We start from the raw sequence: 20728 nt of genomic DNA on the forward strand, positions 1-20728 counted from the left end.
TCCTGGCTGATCATCGAGCGGATACAGTCGCCCTGGATCCAGCCCGGTGGTAGGCCAATTTTGACGAGGATCCACCCCGGCTGGTCCTCTTGCCCTTCGCCTTCGCGGTCGCCTTCTTCGCGCGCTCCAACGCCACCGTCTTCTCTTTTCCCATGGCGGCGGATCGAGCCCCAGCGAGGTTGCGACACCGAGAACGGAAGCGGGCGTGGCGGAGAAGTCTAAGGAAGAAGGAAGAGAATGAGAGCGCACAGTTCAAAGGCCCGGTCCGGTGTCTTTTATAAGGTCATTCCTGAGTGACTGACTTGTAGGCCCAGACGATCTAAACAAATCCCGCAACAGTCGCGCGCGTGATACGTGGCAAAAAAGGTGGCGTGGGGATCGAGGCGACCTGCCTAATCTGTCCCGATTACCATGGCCTCGCCCGTCCGGCGCGCTTCCCAAAATTCGAATCCCGTGAAATCCGCGGAGAGCAGAGCAACTTGTCAGACGGAAAACATCCTCCACATCGTCATTCGGAACTCTATCGTGAAAGCTCACTCGACAAAAACTAAGAATGGACCAAGGCGACTGAAAAAGAAGTTGATGTTATTCCCTCAGTTCATTGGTCCAGAGCAAGATATACTCATAGCACGAAGAATGAGTCGAAAGTGTTCTCAACTCCTTCCTCACTCAAACCCTGATCCATTTGGGGGCTAATGATGAAGTCATGTACCTAGGGTAGGGTCATGGATCTGATCAAGATACCCTCCCCAAGGACATCCCTTAAAGAACCAGAAGCAGTCGAAGAAAAATCATCGTCCACTCGACCATAAAGCCATGATCCACTCGACAGTCTTGAAGACACTCGACCATACAAACAACCACTTGACTACCAGAAGACTAAGAGCCACTCACTCTGCAACGGTCGGGATTTAAGTCATAGCGTTAATGGTCATTTATGTACTTTTATTACAGGCGTTACCAGTAACGTCTCTGCCTTTATGTACCTTAAACCCTTTATAACTGAGGGCGGGAGGGGTCTGGCGAACTCTATATAATCCACCCCCCTCCTCAGGGACAAGGGTTTGCACCCCCTGTAACACACGCGCGCATAATCCAGTCGACCACCTCCGGGCTCCGAGACATAGGGCCGTTACTTCCTCCGAGAAGGGCCTAAACTCGTAAAACTCACGTGTACAACTCCTCCATAGCTAGGATCTTGCCTCTACATTCCTACCCCCCCCCCATTCTACTTTCATACTTAGAACCACGACACCTGATGTATGCCATCTTTTCCATGCATACGTTGATGGTCCTCCCGTGCCTCCAGTGTATCTTTTGTCTTCCCATACACACCCAAGAAGCCAAGCAGGGTCACGCAAAGATTCTTCGTCACGTGCATCATGTCGATTCCAGAGCGGACCTCTAGGTCTTTCCAATAGGGCAGGTCCCAAAATATAGATTTCTTCTTCCACATGGGTGTGTGTCCGCCAGTGTCATTCGGAACAGGTTGTCCGCCAGGACCCTTTCCAAAGATTACCTTCAAATCCTTGACCATATAATGTACATCAGCAACAGTACGGTGGCGAGGCTTCGTCCGGTGATCCGCCTCACCTTTGAAATGCTTGCCTTCCTTTCTTACGGGATGCCTGCTCGAAAGAAATCGATGATGTCCCAGGTACACATTCTTCTTACAATTATTCAAATATATACTGTCGGTATCATCCAAACGGTGAGTGCATGCGCGGTATCCCTTGTTTGTTTGTCCTGAAAGGTTACTAAGAGCAGGGCAATCATTGATGGTCACGAACAGCAACGCCTTTAGGTCAAATTCTTCATGTTTGTGCTCATCCCACGCACGTGCACCTTTTCCATTCCATAGTTGTAAGAGTTCTTCAACCAATGGCCATAGGTACACATCAATGTCGTTGCCGGGTTGCTTAGGGCCTTGGATGAGCACTGGCATCATAATGAACTTCCGCTTCATGCACAACCAAGGAGGAAGGTTATACATACATAGAGTCACGGGCCAGGTGCTATGGTTGATGCTCTGCTCCCCAAAAGGATTAATGCCATCTGTGCTTAGACCAAACCATACGTTCCTTGTGTCACCTGCAAAGTCCTCCCTGTACTTTCTCTCGATTTTTCTCCACTGCGACCCATCAGCGGGTACTCTCGACTTCCCGCCTTTCTTACGATCTTCTCTGTTCCATCACATCAGCTTGGCATGCTCTTTTTTTGGAACAAATGTTTCAACCGTGGTATTATAGGAGCATACCACATCACCTTGGCAGGAATCTTCTTCCTGGGGCGCTCGCCCTCGACATCATCAGGGTCATCGCGGCTGATCTTATAGCGCAATGCACCGCATACCGGGCACGCGTTCAAATCCTTGTACTCACCGCAGTAGAGGATGCAGTCATTAGGGCATGCATGTATCTTCTGCACCTCTAACCCTAGAGGGAAGACAACCTTCTTTGCTTCGTACGTACTCTCGGGCAATTCATTGTCTTTTGGAAGCATCTTGTTTAACATTACCAGCAACTTGTTGGGGAACGTAGCATAAATTCAAAATTTTCCTACGTGTCACCAAGATCTATCTATGGAGTCATCTAGCAACGAGGGAGGAGTGGATCTACATACCCTTGTAGATCGCGCGCGGAAGCGTTCAAGAGAATGGGGTTGATGGAGTCGTACTCGTTGTGATCCAAATCACCGATGATCCTAGCGCCGAACAGACGGCACCTCCGCGTTCAACACACGTACGGAGCAGCGACGTCTCCTCCTTCTTGATCCAGCAAGGGGGAAGGAGAGGTTGATGGAGATCCAGTAGCACGACGGCGTGGTGGTGGAAGTAGCGGGATTCCAACAGGGCTTCGCCAAGCGCTGCGGGAGGAGGAATATGTGTCATGGGAGGGAGAGGGAGGCGCCAGGACTTAGGTATGGTTGCCCTCCCTTTCCCCCACTATATATAGGGCCAAGGGAGAGGGGGAGGGCGCATCCTTGCCCCTTCCTCCAAGGAAGGGTGCGGCCAAGGGGGGGGGGAGGAGTCCATCCTCCCCAAGGCACCTCGGAGGTGCCTTCCCCCTTTAGGACTCTCCCCTCCTCTTGTCCCTTTGGCGCATGGGCCTCTAGGGGCTGGTGCCCTTGGCCCATATAGGCCAAGGCGCACCCCCTACAGCCCATGTGGCCCCCGGGGCAGGTGGCCCCACCCGGTGGACCCCCGGGACCCTTCCGGTGGTCCCGGTACAATACCGGTGACCCTGAAACTTGTCTCGATGGCCGAAATAGCACTTCCTATATATAATTCTTTACCTCCGGACCATTCTGGAACTCCTCGTGACGTCCGGGATCTCATCCGGGACTCCGAACAACTTTCGGGTTACCGCATACTAATATCTCTATAACCCTAGCGTCACCGAACCTTAAGTGTGTAGACCCTACGGGTTCGGGAGACATGCAGACATGACCGAGATGACTCTTCGGTCAATAACCAACAGCGGGATCTGGATACCCATGTTGGCTCCCACATGTTCCACGATGATCTCATCGGATGAACCACGATGTCAAGGACTTAATCAATCCCGTATGCAATTCCCTTTGTCTAGCGGTACGATACTTGCCCGAGATTCGATCGCCGGTATCTCGATACCTTGTTCAATCTCGTTACCGGCAAGTCTCTTTACTCGTTCCGTAACACATCATCCCGTGATCAACTTCTTGATCACATTCTGCACATTATGATGATGTCCTGCCGAGTGGGCCCAGAGATACCTCTCCGTCACACGGAGTGACAAATCCCAGTCCCGATTCGTGCCAACCCAACAGACACTTTCGGAGATACCCGTAGTGTACCTTTATAGCCACCCAGTTACGTTGTGACGTTTGGCACACCCAAAGCACTCCTACGGTATCCGGGAGTTGCACAATCTCATGGTCTAAGGAAATGATACTTGACATTAGAAAAGCTTTAGCATACGAACTACACGATCTAGTGCTATGCTTAGGATTGGGTCTTGTCCATCACATCATTCTCCTAATGATGTGATCCCATTATCAATGTCATCCAATGTCCATGGTCAGGAAACCATAACCATCTATTGATCAACGAGCTAGTCAACTAGAGGCTTACTAGGGACATGGTGTTGTCTATGTATCCACACATGTATCTGAGTTTCCTATCAATACAATTCTAGCATGGATAATAAACGATTATCATGAACAAGGAAATATAATAATAACTAATTTATTATTGCCTCTAGGGCATATTTCCAACAGTCTCCCACTTGCACTAGAGTCAATAATCCAGTTCACATCGATATGTGATTAACACTCAAGGTCACATCCCCATGTGACTAACACCCAAAGAGTTTACTAGAGTCAATAATCTAGTTCACATCGATATGTGATTAACACTCGATGAGTTCTGGGTTTGATCATGTTATGCTTGTGAGAGATGTTATAGTCAACGGGTCTGAATCTTTCAGATCCGTATGTACTTCGCAAATTTCTATGTCATCTTGTAGATGCAACTACTACGCTACATTTGGAGCTATTCCAAATAACTGTTCTACTATACGAATCCAGTTTACTACTCAGAATAATCTGGATTAGTGTCAAAGTTTGCATCGGCGTAACCATTTACGACGAACTCTTTTACCACCTCCATAATCGAGAAAATTCCTTAGTCCACAAGTTACTAAGGATAACTTTGACCGCTGTCCTGTGATCCATTCTTAGATCACTCTTGTACCCCTTGACTGACTCATGGCAAGGCACATTTCAGGTGCGGTACACAGCTTAGCATACTGTAGAGCCTATGTCTTAAGCATAGGGGACGACCTTCGTCCTTTCTCTTTATTCTGCCGTGGTCGAGCTTTAAGCCTTAACTTCATACCTTACAACTCAGGCAAGAACTCCTTCTTTGACTGATCCATCTTGAACACCTTCAAGATCATGTCAAGGTATGTGCTCATTTGAAAGTACCATTAAGCATTTTGATCTATCCTTATAGATCTTGATGCTCAATGTTCAAGTAGCTTGATCCAGGCTTTCCATTGAAAAACACTTTCCAAATAACCCTATATGCTTTCCAGAAATTCTACGTCATTTCTGATCCATAATATGTCAACAACATATACTCATCAGAAATTCTATAGTGCTCCCAGTCACTTCTTTGGAAATACAAGTTTCTCATAAACTTTGTATACACCCAAAATCTTTGATCATCTCATCAAAGCATACATTCCAACTCCGAGATGCTTACTCCAGTCCTTAGAAGGATTGCTGGAGCTTTGCATACTTATTAGCATCTTTCAGGATTGACAAAACCTTCCGGTTGTATCACATACAACCTTTCCTCAAGAAAATCGTTGAGGAACAATGTTTTGACATCCTATCTGCAAAATGCAGTAATCGCTAATATAATTCCAACAGACTCTTAGCATCGCTACGAGTGAGAAAGTCTCACCATAGTCAACTCCTTGAACTTGTCGGGAAACATCTTAACGACAAGTCGAGCTTTCTCAATGGTGACACTTACCATCATTGTCTGTCTTCCTTTTAAAATCCATATGTACCTAATAGCCTTACGACCATCAAGTAGTTCTTCCAAAGTCTACACTTTGTTTCCATACATGGATCCTTTCTCGGATTTTATGGCCTCGAGCCATTTATCGGAATCCGGGCCCACCATCGCTTCTCCATGGCTCGTAGGTTCATTGTTGTCTAGCAACATGACTTCCAAGACAGGATTACGTACCACTCTGAAGTAGTACGCATCCTTGTCATCCCATGAGGTTTGGAAGTGACTTGATCTGAAGTTTCATGATCACTATCATAAGCTTCCACTTCAATTGGTGTAGGTGCCACAGAAACAACCTCCTGTGCCCTGCCACACACTAGTTGAAGAGACGGTTCAATAACCTCATCAAGTCTCCACCATCCTCCCACTCAATTCTTTCGAGAGAAACTTTTCCTCGAGAAAGGACCCGATTCTAGAAACAATCCCTTATTGCTTCCGAATCTGAGACAGGAGGTATACCCAACTATTTTGGGTGTCCTATGAAGATGCATTTATCCGCGTTGGGTTCGAGCTTATCAGTCTGAAACTTTTTCAAATAAGCGTTGCAGCCCCAAACTTTTAAGAAATGACAGCTTAGGTTTCCCTAAACCATAGTTCATACGGTGTCATTTCATCGGAATTACGTGGTGCCCTATTTAAAGTGAATGTGGTTGTCTTTAATGCCTAACCCATAAACTATCGTGGTAATTCGATAAGAGACATCATGGTATGCATCATATCCAATAGGGTGCAGTTATGATGTTCGGACACACCATCACACTATGGTGTTCCAGGCTGTATTAGTTGTGAAACAATTTCCACAATGTCTTAATTCTGTGCCAAACTCGTAATTCAGATATTCATCTCTATGATCATATCACAGATCTTTTATCCTCTTGTCACGACGATCTTTCAACTTCACCCTGAAATTACTTGAACCTTTCAATAATTCAGACTCGTGATTCATCAAGTAAATATACAACATCTACTCAAATCATCTGTGAAGTAAGAACATAACGATATCCACTACATGCCTCGGCACTCATTGGATTGCACACATCAAAATGTATTACTTCCAACAAGTTGCTTTCTAGTTCCATTTTACTGAAAACGAGGCTTTCAGTCATCTTGCCCATGTGGTATGATTTGCATGTCTCAAGTGATTCAAAATCAAGTGAGTCTAAACGGTCCATTTGCATGGAGTTTCTTCATGCATATACACCAATAGACATGGTTCGCATGCCTCAAACTTTTCAAAAATGAGTGAGTCCAAAGATCCATCAACATGGAGCTTCTTCATGCATTTTATACCGATATGACTTAAATGGCAGTGCCACAAGTAGGTGGTACTATCATTACTATCCTATATCTTTTGGCATGAACATGTGTATCACTACGATCGAGATTCAATAAACCATTCATTTTAGGCGTAAGACCATTGAAGGTATTATTCAAATAAACAGAGTGACCATTATTCTCCTTAAATGAATAACCGTATCGCGATAGACATAATCCAATCATGTCTATGCTCAACGCAAACACCAAATAACAATTATTTAGGTTTTAATACCAATCTCGATGGTAGAGGGAGCGTGCGATGCTTGATCATATCAACATTGGAAACACTTCCAACACATATCGTCCGCTCATCTTTAGCTAGTCTCCGTTTATTCCGTAGCTTTTATTTCGAGTTACTAACACTTAGCAACCGAACCGGTATCTAATACCCTGGTGCTACTAGGAGTACTAGTAAAGTACACATCAACACAATGTATATCCAATATACTTCTATCGACCTTGCCAGCCTTCTCATCTACCAAGTATCTTGGGTAATTCTGCTCCAGTGGTTGTTCCCCTTATTACAGAAGCACTTAGTCTCGGGTTTGGGTTCAACCTTGGGTTTCTTCACTGGAGCAGCAGCTGATTTGTCGTTTCATGAAGTATCCCTTCGTGCCCTTGCCCTTCTTGAAACTAGCGGTTTCACCAACCATCAACAATTGATGCTCCTTCTTGATTTCTACTTTTGTGGTGTCAAACATCGCGAATATCTCAAGGATCATCATATATGTCCCTGATATATTATAGTTCATCACGAAGCTCTAGCAGCTTGGTGGTAATGACTTCGAAGAACCATCACTATTTCATCTGGAAGATCACCTCCCACTCGATTCAAGCGATTGTTGTACTCAGACAATCGGAACACAAGCACAACAATTGAGCTTTTCTCCTTAGTTTGCAGGCTAAGAAAATCGTCGGAGGTCTTATACCTCTTGACGTGGGCACGAGCCTGAAATCCCAATTTCAGCCCTCGAAACATCTCATGTGTTTCGCGACGTTTCAAAACCGTCTTCGGTGCCTCAACTCTAAACCGTTTAACTGAACTATCACGTAGTTATCAAAATGTGTATGTCAGATGTTCGCAACATCCACAGACGACGTTTGAGGTTCAGCACACTGAGCAGTGCATTCAGGACATAAGCCTTCTATGAAGCAATGAGGACAATCCTCAGTTTACGGACCTAGTCCGCATAATTGCTACTATCAACTTTCAACTAAATTTTCTCTAGGAACATAACTAAACAGTAGAACTAAAGCGCGAGCTACGACATAATTTGCGAAGACCTTTTGACTATGTTCAGGATAATTAAGTTCATCTTATGAACTCCCACTCAGATAGACATCCCTCTAGTCATCTAAGTGATTACATGATCCGAGTCAACTAGGCCGTGTCCGATCATCACGTGAGACGGACTAGTCAACATCGGTGAACATCTTCATGTTGATCGTATCTGCCATACGACTCATGCTCGACCTTTCGGTCTCTTGTGTTCCGAGGCCATGTCTGTACATGCTAGGCTCGTCAAGTCAACCTAAGTGTTTTGCGTGTGTAAATCTGGCTTACACCCGTTGTATGTGAACGTAAGAATCTATCACACCCGATCATCACGTGGTGCTTCGAAACGATGAACTTTCGCAATGGTGCACAGTTAGGGGGAACACTTTCTTGAAATTTTAATGAGGGATCATCTTATTTACTACCGTCGTTCTAAGCAAATAAGATGCAAAAACATGATAAACATCACATGCAATCAAATAATAGTGACATGATATGGCCAATATCATATAGCTCCTTTGATCTCCATCTTGGGGCTCCATGATCATCTTGTCACCGGCATGACACCATGATCTTCATCATCATGATCTCTATCATCGTGTCTTCATGAAGTTGTCTCGCCAACTATTACTTCTACTACTACAGCTAATGGTTAGCAATAAAGTAAAGTAATTACATGACGTTTATGTTGACACGCAGGTCATAAATAAATTAAGACAACTCCTATGGCTCCTGCCGGTTGTCATACTTATCGACATGCAAGTCGTGATTCCTATTACAAGAACATGATCAATCTCATACATCACATATATCATTCATCACATCCTTTTGGCCATATCACATCACATAGCATACCCTGCAAAAACAAGTTAGACGTCCTCTAATTGTTGTTTGCATGTTTTACGTGGCTGCTATGGGTTTCTGGCAAGAACGTTTCTTATCTACGCAAAGACCACAACGTGATATGCCAATTTCTATTTACCCTTCATAAGGACCCTTTTCATCGAATCCGATCCGACTAAAGTGGGAGAGACAGACACCCGCTAGCCACCTTATGCAACTAGTGCATGTCAGTCGGTGGAACCAGTCTCACGTAAGAGTACGTGTAAGGTCGGTCCAGGCCGCTTCATCCCACAATGCCACCGAATCAAGATTGGACTAGTAACGGTAAGCATATTGAACAAAATCAACGCCCACAACTACTTTGTGTTCTACTCGTGCATAGAAACTACGCATAGACCTAGCTCATGATGCCACTGTTGGGGAACGTAGCATAAATTCAAAATTTTCCTACGTGTCACCAAGATCTATCTATGGAGTCATCTAGCAACGAGGGAGGAGTGGATCTACATACCCTTGTAGATCGCGCGCGGAAGCGTTCAAGAGAACGGGGTTGATGGAGTCGTACTCGTTGTGATCCAAATCACCGATGACCCTAGCGCCGAACGGACGGCACCTCCGCGTTCAACACACGTACGGAGCAGCAATGTCTCCTCCTTCTTGATCCAGCAAGGGGGAAGGAGAGGTTGATGGAGATCCAGTAGCACAACGGCGTGGTGGTGGAAGTAGCGGGATTCCAACAGGGCTTCGCCAAGCGCTGCGGGAGGAGGAATATGTGTCATGGGAGGGAGAGGGAGGCGCCAGGACTTAGGTATGGTTGCCCTCCCTTTCCCCCACTATATATAGGGCCAAGGGAGAGGGGGAGGGCGCAGCCTTGCCCCTTCCTCCAAGGAAGGGTGCGGCCAAGGGGGGGGAGGAGTCCATCCTCCCCAAGGCACCTCGGAGGTGCCTTCCCCCTTTAGGACTCTCCCCTCCTCTTGTCCCTTTGGCGCATGGGCCTCTAGGGGCTGGTGCCCTTGGCCCATATAGGCCAAGGCGCACCCCCTACAGCCCATGTGGCCCCCGGGGCAGGTGGCCCCACCCGGTGGACCCCCGGGACCCTTCCGGTGGTCCCGGTACAATACCGGTGACCCCGAAACTTGTCCCGATGGCCGAAATAGCACTTCCTATATATAATTCTTTACCTCCGGACCATTCCAGAACTCCTCGTGACGTCCAGGATCTCATCCGGGACTCCGAAAAACTTTCGAGTTACCGCATACTAATATCTCTATAACCCTAGCGTCACCGAACCTTAAGTGTGTAGACCCTACGAGTTCGGGAGACATGCAGACATGACCGAGATGACTCTCCGATCAATAACCAACAGCGGGATCTGGATACCCATGTTGGCTCCCACATGTTCCACGATGATCTCATCGGATGAACCACGATGTCAAGGACTTAATCAATCCCGTATGCAATTCCCTTTGTCTAGCGGTACGATACTTGCCCGAGATTCGATCGTCGGTATCCCGATACCTTGTTCAATATCGTTACCGGCAAGTCTCTTTACTCGTTCCGTAACACATCATCCCGTGATCAACTCCTTGATCACATTCTGCACATTATGATGATGTCCTGCCGAGTGGGCCCAGAGATACCTCTCCGTCACACGGAGTGACAAATCCCAGTCTCGATTCGTGCCAACCCAACAGACACTTTCGGAGATACCCGTAGTGTACCTTTATAGCCACCCAGTTACGTTGTGACGTTTGGCACACCCAAAGCACTCCTACGGTATCCGGGAGTTGCACACTCTCATGGTCTAAGGAAATGATACTTGACATTAGAAAAGCTATAGCATACGAACTACACGATCTAGTGCTATGCTTAGGATTAGGTCTTGTCCATCACATCATTCTCCTAATGATGTGATCCCGTTATCAATGACATCCAATGTCCATGGTCAGGAAACCGTAACCATCTATTGATCAACGAGCTAGTCAACTAGAGGCTTACTAGGGACATGGTGCTGTCTATGTATCCACACATGTATCTGAGTTTCCTATCAATACAATTCTAGCATGGATAATAAACGATTATCATGAACAAGGAAATATAATAATAACTAATTTATTATTGCCTCTAGGGCATATTTCCAACACAACTTTCCAAATCCCTTGTCAGATACACCATTCTCTGCCTTCCATTGTAGCAATTCGAGTGTGGTGCCCAGCTTTTTCTTGTCAGCTTCGCAATTCGGGTACAATAATTTCTTCTAATCCTCTAAGATAAGCTGCAACTTCTTCTTCTCCTTTTCACTTGCGCAGTTTCTCTTTGCAGCGGCAATGGCCCGACCTAGATCCATCAGTGGGCTCATATGATGCCTCTTCTTCAGCTTCTTCCCGCGTTGCCGGCTTAGCTTCTTCCACCATTGTTGTACCATCGTATTCAGGGAACCCATGGCCAGGATAGTTGTCGTCGTCCTCTTCTTCTTCATTGTCTTCCATCATAACCCCTTTTTTCTCTGTGCTTGGTCCAAACATTATAATGGGGCATGAAACCGGACTCAAACAGGTGGACATGAATGGTTTTTAACTTAGAGTAATTCTGACCATTCTTACAGCCAGCACATGGACAAGGTATAAAACCATCCGCCCTCTTGTTTGCCTCAGCCGCAAGCAGAAAAGTATGCACGTCATTAACGAACTGGGGAGAGCATCGGTCATCGTACATCCATTGCCGGCTCATCTTCATTACACAACACCGAAAAGACCAAATTAATACAAGTTCATACATAAAGTTCATACAACACTTATTCTCATAAAACAAACATACAAATAACTCTCTAGCTAAAGCATTTAAATGCAACAACAAATGCGATCAAGATCGCAACTAAGATAACAATTGATCCAACAGTATAATGATACCAAGCCTCACTATTGGCATATTTCGTAATCTTTCTAATCTTCAAGCGCATTTTCTCCATCTTGATCTTGTGATCATCGACGGCATCGGTAACATGCAACTCCAATTCCATCTTCTCCCCCTCAATTCTTTTCAAAAAAAATTCAAATATTCGTTTTCTCTTTCAACTAAATTTAACCTCTCGATAATAGGGCCGGTTGGAATTTCCGGTTCACATACCTCCTATATAAAAATGTCTATGTCAACTTGATGGGCATAATTTGTCATAAACACGAAATGCAATAAATAGTTATAAAAGAGAATATACCACATCTGAATCATAACCCGGATGAGTGCCGGCCGGGACGGATATCAAAGCCATGGCACTATGTATAACAAACAACGTACGGGTAAAGATAATTATACGAGTAACTATATATCTAAATCACAACAACATGATTTTTTTTTATATAAAAAATATAAGAACAAGAGGCTCACCACAAGGTGGTGCCGGCGACGGGACAGTGCAGGCGATCGACGGTGATTACGACGGAGACGGGAAGGCACTAAGTAAACCACACCTACATATGCAAACTAAGAGTTATTTTGACCTCAGATTGCATATAAATCAAATACTACCACATATAATTTCTCCCAAAATAAAACCCAAAAATCGCTATACTTACAGAGCATTGCAAGAGCTAATCTAGCAATGAGAGATGAAAGGATAAAGTTGATAACCTTTGTGATCACTTGGGTGGATGGGGTGCCTTCAAATCTTCACAAATTTTGGCAAAAATGGAGTGTGAGCTCGAGAGGAAGAGGAAGAAAATAGAGGAGAGGGGAAAGGGGAAGAACAGAGCGCTCGAGCTCGACTAAGGGGTTTATATAGGATGACCTTTAGTACCGGTTGGTGATACGAACCGGGACTAAAGGTGCATCTCTAGTCCTGATTCATATAACCAACCGGTACTAAAGGTTCTGATGGGCCCCAGCCCGACACAAGCCTCCCACCACCTCATTACTACCGGTTTGTGGCACGAACTGGTACTAAAGGTTCGTCACGAACCGGTGCTAATGTTCGCCGCCCACCTAGCCGTTGGAACCGGCGCTAATGGTCACATTAGTGTCGGTTCAGCTACAAACCGGGACTAATGTGCTTCACATTAGGCCCTTTTTCTACTAGTGGACATACATACATTTGATGCCTACGGTTGGATGGCCGGCGCCACACCCGCTGTCCGCAGATACATTCGGACATCTCCACGGACATTTGGTGTCCCAATCCCCACTAACCTCCTCGTAATTTTCACTGCGAGCGAACCACCACACCTGTAAATCCAGTTGGTAATTTTCTTCCATAGATAGATGCATTATCCTTTTGGTGCCGACGGTAGATCCCTAGGTGGGGTGCAAATTAATGGAGGTTCTGGAAGACACGTAGTACAAGACTTTCGCAGTTACTCCCTTCGTTCCGAATTACTTGTCACAGATATGAATATATATAAATGTATTTTAGTTCTAGATATATTCATTTCTGCGACGAGTAATTTGGAGATACATCCATACCTGCGACAAGTAATTCGGAACGGAGGGAGTACACTCTAAGTAATAGGCTAAAGTATAGTTCTCTTGGTAGAACGTCTCTGCACTACTCTTGGTGACACTATAATTGCATCGGCAGTGATGCACACCGTGTTTCCTCAGGCGTCGTCGAGACGTCGAATATTCAGTGCCTATTGGCCCTACAACTGACTTGCCCCGCTCACTTCACTGTCAAACAGAAACAGAGATCGGTGAGGACTGCGTGCATCTCACTCCATTTTTACTAGCAGTCAGAAAACCAAGCAGGCATGCATTGTACTACTACACTAGCTAGAAAGTGATGGGCCTAATTGTATGTTGGCGCAGTACAGTAGTGTCCGAACAGTACTTTGCTGTTGAACGTCGCAGTCACTCGTTCCTCGTCTGCGCTGCAAGGACAGATCTATATTATGCCCTGGATTCTTGGTGCATTGCATATATAGCGGCTCCATCTTCCTCCCCGGACGACAGGTTTGCCTCTGAGCTTCTTGGTCTCCATAGCTCAAGTAAACCTTTAACCGCCTTTAATTTAGTTGGAAGTTTCTCCTCCACTCATGGCTAGCTACCTAGCTTAAATATCTCTTACTTCCTTAGTTTGTTCTAGCTTCCGATCTAGTATGTTCTTTGTAATCTTGGTTGAGAAAATATGCCGTGTGAAGTTTCTTAATTAGCACCGGTGCAACAGAACAAAGAGATTTCAGCTTGCATGGACTAAATTAGCTACTATAAATACAAGAAATGAAGCTATAGCTCCATTTATTTGTTTATTTTTGCCTCCTTGCTTGCTCTAACTTCACCTCGTTTGCATGCATATGTAGGAAGGAAGGAAATAGTGTGGTAATGGCGCTGCCAGTAATTCGTCCGAGCCAGGAAGAACCCACTCTACCGCCGCCGGCCCGGAAGCAATTCAGCAACCAGCTCGCTGCTGCTGTGAGGAGCATCAACTGGAGCTACGCCATATTCTGGTCCGTTTCAACCAGCCGTCCAGGGTAATAATTTGTAAACGGAGAGTACATCCGATTGATGACCACTCCAACTAGCTGTAATACTTTTCAATTTGTCAGAAGCAAGCCGTTTTCTTTCCTCTTACGATACCGGCCGTTTGTTGTGCATAGGGTTCTGACGTGGAAGGACGGGTTCTACAACGGCGAGATAAAGACGAGGAAGGTCACCAGCTCGGCGGACCTCACCGCCGACCAGCTCGTCCTACAGAGGAGCGAGCAGCTGCGGGAGCTCTACGAGTCTCTCCTCTCCGGCCAGTGCGACCACCGGGCCAGGCGTCCAGCCGCCGCGCTGTCGCCGGAGGACCTCGGGGACGCCGAGTGGTACTACACGGTCTGCATGAGCTACGCCTTCCGCCCTGGCCAAGGGTATGTACCTCAAGAACAACTCTTCTAATCCATTACCAATCCACAAGGAAAGAGCTAGTAACTTTGTCTCGGTAAGATTCAAGATGGCAACGGGGATGAAACTCTCGGGTTTTGCTTTTCCAAATCCATTCCCACGAGAAAATCGTAAACCTGTTCCCGTCCCTATCACCGTGTGCAGGGCTAGTTTTCTGCCCATTCCCTAAACCCATCGGGTTTCGGGGAACCCATGATAAAATCAAAATATTTAAACAAACATAGTGGCGACAAAGAATTACATTTCAGCAGCAAAACAAGCACATTCCAGCAGCATAACTTGAGTAAATTTCAACAAAAACAATAGTAGATGGTTCAACAGCTATATAAGTTCTGAAATAGAACTTATAGTTCACAAATCATTTAAAGTTGGAATCATCATGGCATCTTTCACATCTCCAAGCCTCCAAACGACCATCTTTAAATCTTTCAATGCCAAATCAAAGTGCCAAGTCCTAGGGAAGATAAAAATTCGCTCAAGCTAAAGTTAAACATGGGAAAAATATGCAGATTAGTATATGAAATTTGCATGTACCTGTACTTCACCTGCATTCCCTCTTGAATGTCTTGAAGACAACTCCAAAATATTTGTCCTTATTCATTGTCAGCATCTATGAGAATCAAATAAGTAGTAATGAACATCTTATGAAACATTGCGGCAAGATAATGATAAACTTTATGATGATATGTAAAGAAAGACACACCTTTATATTTGTTTCTTATCCATTTTTGTGAACACATCAAGGCCTCTAAGATTTCGGGGGTAAGATGACTATGATGGTAAAAAAAAAATGTAATTTCGCGGGTATTGTCGGGTTTCGGGTTCGGAAACTACCGAAACGGATGTAAATCCACGAAACGTGTCGGGTTGTATAATGTGCCCAACAACAGCCCCGCGGGGATGAAAAGATGTCCATCCCCATCCCCTAATAGGGTAAAAATCCACGGGACGCGGGTTTTGAAGCCCCATTGCCATCTTGAGGTAAGATATATTATTAGACGTAGTGCTAATTTACTGAAGAGTGTTTATTGTTTGGTCAAGGTTGCCAGGCAGAAGCTTTGCGGGCAACGAGCATGTTTGGCTGTGCAATGCTCAGTGCGCAGACACGAAAACCTTCCAGCGCGCACTCTTAGCAAAGGTACCTACTACGGTTAATCGAGTACTATCTGATTAATCTGCACCCGATCTATATATGTACTCCTATATATCTGTGGCTATTGTTAACTAATATCATGATGTCCACCATGTATGGCGGCCACGCATGCTACCCAGACGGCGTCTATCCAGGTTAGCGCACGCCATGCACTGTATCACCTGGGCATACTGTTAAGATCAGATCTCTGAACCCAACTGCACGTGTCTTCGGTCACATTTTTTCAGACAGTCGCCTGCATTCCCTTAATGGGTGGTGTGCTTGAGCTCGGGACAACAGATACCGTGAGTTTTCGTCCCATCAAGCATATGATATTCACCTTTGTTTGAACAATAAACGGAATACTAACCCTTGTTAACATATTTTCGTAGTCTACTTGTGTAAACTGTGTGTGGTTCTCTCCTCTCGGCACGAGCTAAGACAAGCAAACTACCCCCAAAAAATGGAAAGTGAACCCGGCCATACTATATAGAGTCTCTTTGTTAAAAAAAATTGCAAAGGGTGTGACTAGCCTCAGTCAATTGAGACTTAACTAAGTCTCAATCAAGTGACATGACATGCAAGAAAGGAAAAGAAAAAAGTTAAACAGAAAAATATGAACATATCTCAATGTAAGATCTCAAGAATATAGAATCGACTGAGACATACAAGTCTCAATCGACTGAGATTTAGTAAGACTGAAATGAAAAATGTGTTAGATATATGTATCTATTTAGAGTATTTTATTTGAATACTACATCTTTTCATATATGGCTAGACAACAAAGACACATACTCACATGCATGTGTAGATCTAAAGAGTGCAAATAATAGATGCACTAGTATTTCCAGATCCAGAAATCTGTCTTTTTGTGTAGCTCACATGCATGGTACAATATCTTTTAATCAAACGTTACATATATGTACAAGAGATCTATATTTACCTGTAGATTTATGCTCATAGTTCTTTTGAAACATGTAAGTATTATTTTGTTTTTAAAAAAATTTAGGCTGAGTAGAGACTTGAGCTCTCACTGATGCACCTAAGTCCCCCCCCCCCCCCCCCCCCAGTGGTCGCTTGGCTAGGTCTTGTAACATAGGAGGCATGCGGCAATGGCTGGTGTGGTACCTCTGACTCGCCCATCTCTCCTTTGGCACTCGGTTGTTCATCTCGATATCACGGTGCTTGGCTTCTAGCGTCACATCATTTTGGGTCCTAGTGCAATGGTTTTGCCCACGTGCTTCAACATATTTGTTTGTGGCATGCTTTTTGATAGGTGTGGTAGGATGCCTTTATTTTTTGGTGACTTCTTTCCTTATCAAGTACAACTTGGATCGGGTGTTGGCGCAACTATGTCACCATGGAAAATGTGGCTTGACCAACGGACTTGGAAAACTTTAAACTCTTTCATGGGTATAGTGCGATCACATGCACATTGCATTTCCATATGTGACCTCCCAAGTTGTCCATGGTAAGATGACACTTCTTCTCTTAAGTGCATGGGGCTCCACTGGCATTTGCTTGAGAATGGCAATGTTGGCTTGGCAAGTGCGGCGGTAAAACTAACAACCTCAGGCATGGCCTTTCAGCAGTTTTGTTGAACCTGGCGTTGTTGGGAAATTCATTGCTCTAGTCTTTATTGGTAGGATTTAGCAATGGTGGTGCATCCACATTGTTCTATTTTTCTCGACAAAGGAGGCATACACATCGTCCCTTACACGGGCAAATCTCATCTGCAACAATTTGGTTGAGTTAAACCCATTAGTTTTTTCGCAATCTAATCGTGGGCTAGGGCGGAGGCAATGCAGGTAGAAGGAGGGGTTTGTGGGGAAGATAGACAGTGTGCTCCGGGCCGGGAGGGCAGCCGTTGGACAGTTCAAACATAATCGATTGAAACTGTTTTTTCATTCGTGTTGACTGGATGTCCCTTAATTTTTGCCGGTACCTTTGGTAAAATACTACTCCCTCCATTTCATAATGTAGTGCATAGATATTTTGAAGTCAAACTCTGCAAACTTTGACAAAATTTATAAAGAATACTACTTCCTCCGTTCCATAACGTAGTGCATATAGATTCTTATCCTCGGAATACATTAATAAAGCCGAATATATAAGAATGTACCATTCGTCTGCAAGACCCCCTCATCAAGTCATGAAGACCAAAGAACAAACCAATCCACGAGTTTATCCGTTTCTTCACCAAATGAAATGCTAGTGAAGTAGTGATTAATTCTGTTGAATAAGCAAGGTGATTTCAATCCACTTGCTAGGTTTTGGAAGACATGGGCATGGTGAACCGGATCAGAACATCTTTCTGGGACTTGAAGTTCCCAACATGCTCGAAGTCGGAGGAGCCGAACTCCAGCCCATCAGTAGACGATACTGGGGACGCTGACATCGTGTTCGATGTCCTCAAACATGACACCATGGCCACGATGATAACCAGGGAACTTGAGCCAGGGGAGGTTGAGTGCCTATCCGATGGCAACCTCGAGCGGATCACGAAGGAGATCAACGGGTTCTACGGCCTCTGCGATGAGCTGGATGTGGGGGCTCTCGAGGAAAACTGGATCATGGGCGGGTCTTTCGAGGTCATGTCTTCGCCGGAAGCGCCGCCAGCGCCTGTCGCCACGGACGGGGTCACTAGTGGTGTTGTTGCTTTTAGTTCCGTTGGACCCTCTCACCCATCGTGCTTTGCGGCTTGGAAGAGATCATGGCACTCGGCCAAAGACGTGGTTGTGCCGGTCGCCGGGGAGTCGCAGAAATTGCTAAAGAAAGCTTTGGCCGGTGGGGCATGGGCAAATAATGATGACGACGGCACCGCTAGAGCTCAGGAAAGTACCAACACCAAAAACCATGTCATTTCGGAGAGGAGGCGCCGGGAGAAGCTCAACGAGATGTTTCTGATTCTTAAGTCGTTGGTCCCGTCCATTCACAAGGTAACACACGCACACCACCAAAAAAGTTAAAAAAAAAGGAGTACTAGACATATGTGTTCCATACTGAAAAGAGTACATTTTTTCTTTCTTTCTTTCTGAATTGTAATTGCAGGTGGACAAGGCATCCATCCTAGCTGAGACGATAGCATATCTCAGAGAGCTGGAACAGAAGGTGGAGGAGCTAGAATCTAACAGGGCTGCCGGAACAAAAGTTGTCAGGAAACGTCATGAAGTTGGCGGGAAGAAGGTGTTAGCTGGTTCTAAGAGAAAGGCGTTGGAGCTCGGCGGGGAGGACACGCCTCTCCCCAAGGAGGACGGCCCGAGCAACATCGTCAATGTCACCGTGACGGATAAAGAGGTGCTCCTTGAGGTGCAATGCCGGTGGAAGGAGCTACTGATGACACGAGTGTTCGACGCCATCAAGAGCCTCCGCCTGGACGTGTTGTCCGTCCGCGCGTCCACGCCTGACGGCCTCCTCGCTCTCAAGATACGAGCTCAGGTGAGGTCTAGTAGCAGCTGATTAATTAAGCTCGATCGGGCAGTAGAGATGCAGCATTAACGGGAGGCCAGTATTGATTTACTGATGTGCTTCGGTGAACCGTTACAGTTTGCCGGTCCTGGCGCCGTGGAACCCGGGATGATCAGCGAGGCACTTCAGAAAGCTATACGCAGGCGCTGAAAGGACGCCGCTGAAAGCGCGACACTGGCACTGTAGATCCGTAAATCTGGTGGCTATGTTCTTCAGACATGGCATTATTTCTTTCGTCCGGTTGTGCAGTAATGTGGGACGTGACAAAAAGATTTCCGATTATTTGGATTGTATGCACTTGAAATCATGTGAGCCGAGCCCGTCGTCGGTGCGCGATGCGCGTCACGAGCACGGTACAACCACCAGCCTCGCCCATGCCGGCCGCTCTACGGCGTATGGCGAGGGCTGCACCTCGCGAGCGCTCCGGTCGGCCCCGCTTGCCCGCTCGCTCGCTCGGCTGCGCGACAGCGCGCGTGCGCTGGCGACGCCGACCGGCCCGGCTGGTGCTCGCACACGTCGCAGGCTCCTGGCCGTACCCCTGCCCGTCATGTAACGCCGGATGCGTACGTGGCGTGGGCCGTGGCGGCCTGGCTGGAGGTGGGGCGCGGTTGTTCGTGGAACCACACGCGCGGCGTCCCACTCGCTGGGGCGCGGTGTCCCCTGGCGCGCCGAACACCTGTTCGTCGTCCCGTCACCGCGCTCCTTTCCGGCGGGTTGAATCGAGAGCCGCTGGGCGATTTCTTTCATCGTTTGGACCTGTGCGAACCGCGGAGGTACTAGTACTGTCTTGTGACGCGTACGTTTAGTTTGCCGACGAATAGCAGTCCGAGTGAAGTAAGCACACCAGCTAGCTTCGACGGTGGGTGGCTCATGCGACAAGTTTCAACATGTCGTGCTCCAAATTTTCCTTTTCGAGGGAAGCAACAGGATTTTCAAACAAGGGATTTTATCATTTACTATGCCACTAGCAAACATGTCCGTGCGTTGTAATGAAAAATAAAAAAACGAAAAATATACTGTGGTATGCATGACACAATACCCTCGAGGGTCCACACCCTCCATTTCAACATGCCATCCCACCCGTGGTGGTTGACATGAGCATGGATGCCAAACATGCATTTTGATACATATAACATAACATAATAATGCAATATCTAGAGTTAAATATACAATTTTAACACATGATCTTTATTGACGCTCTCTAATCATCCATCAGTGCAGAGTGCACCTTGCCCTGATGCGTTCCCTGGATAAT

The 20728-nt window shown here is 46.0% G+C and overlaps 1 protein-coding gene across 3 annotated transcripts; it reads left to right on the forward strand.

Moving 5' to 3' along the window:
• The first annotated feature begins 13813 nt into the window (after positions 1 to 13813).
• LOC125552454 (anthocyanin regulatory R-S protein) lies at positions 13814 to 19780 on the forward strand. 3 transcript variants are annotated; one of them, XM_048716006.2, is made up of 9 exons: positions 13814 to 13940; positions 14288 to 14458; positions 14585 to 14839; positions 15915 to 16011; positions 16146 to 16160; positions 16254 to 16310; positions 18276 to 18944; positions 19057 to 19443; positions 19552 to 19780. In XM_048716006.2, the coding sequence occupies exons 2-9, from the start codon at positions 14310 to 14312 to the stop codon at positions 19621 to 19623; spliced, it is 1701 nt and encodes a 566-aa protein (XP_048571963.2). In that variant the 5' UTR covers positions 13814 to 13940; positions 14288 to 14309; the 3' UTR covers positions 19624 to 19780. The 3 variants fall into 3 exon arrangements, with proteins under 3 accessions (XP_048571963.2, XP_048571965.1, XP_087400828.1); XM_048716008.2 differs by having other exon boundaries at positions 13921 to 13975; XM_087544702.1 differs by having other exon boundaries at positions 13921 to 13975; positions 14288 to 14434.
• The last annotated feature ends 948 nt before the right edge of the window (positions 19781 to 20728 follow it).

The sequence above is a fragment of the Triticum urartu genome, chromosome 2A, assembly GCF_056163025.1.
Source record: "Triticum urartu cultivar PI428250 chromosome 2A, HENAU_Tu73, whole genome shotgun sequence".
NCBI classification, from domain to species: Eukaryota; Viridiplantae; Streptophyta; class Magnoliopsida; order Poales; family Poaceae; genus Triticum; species Triticum urartu.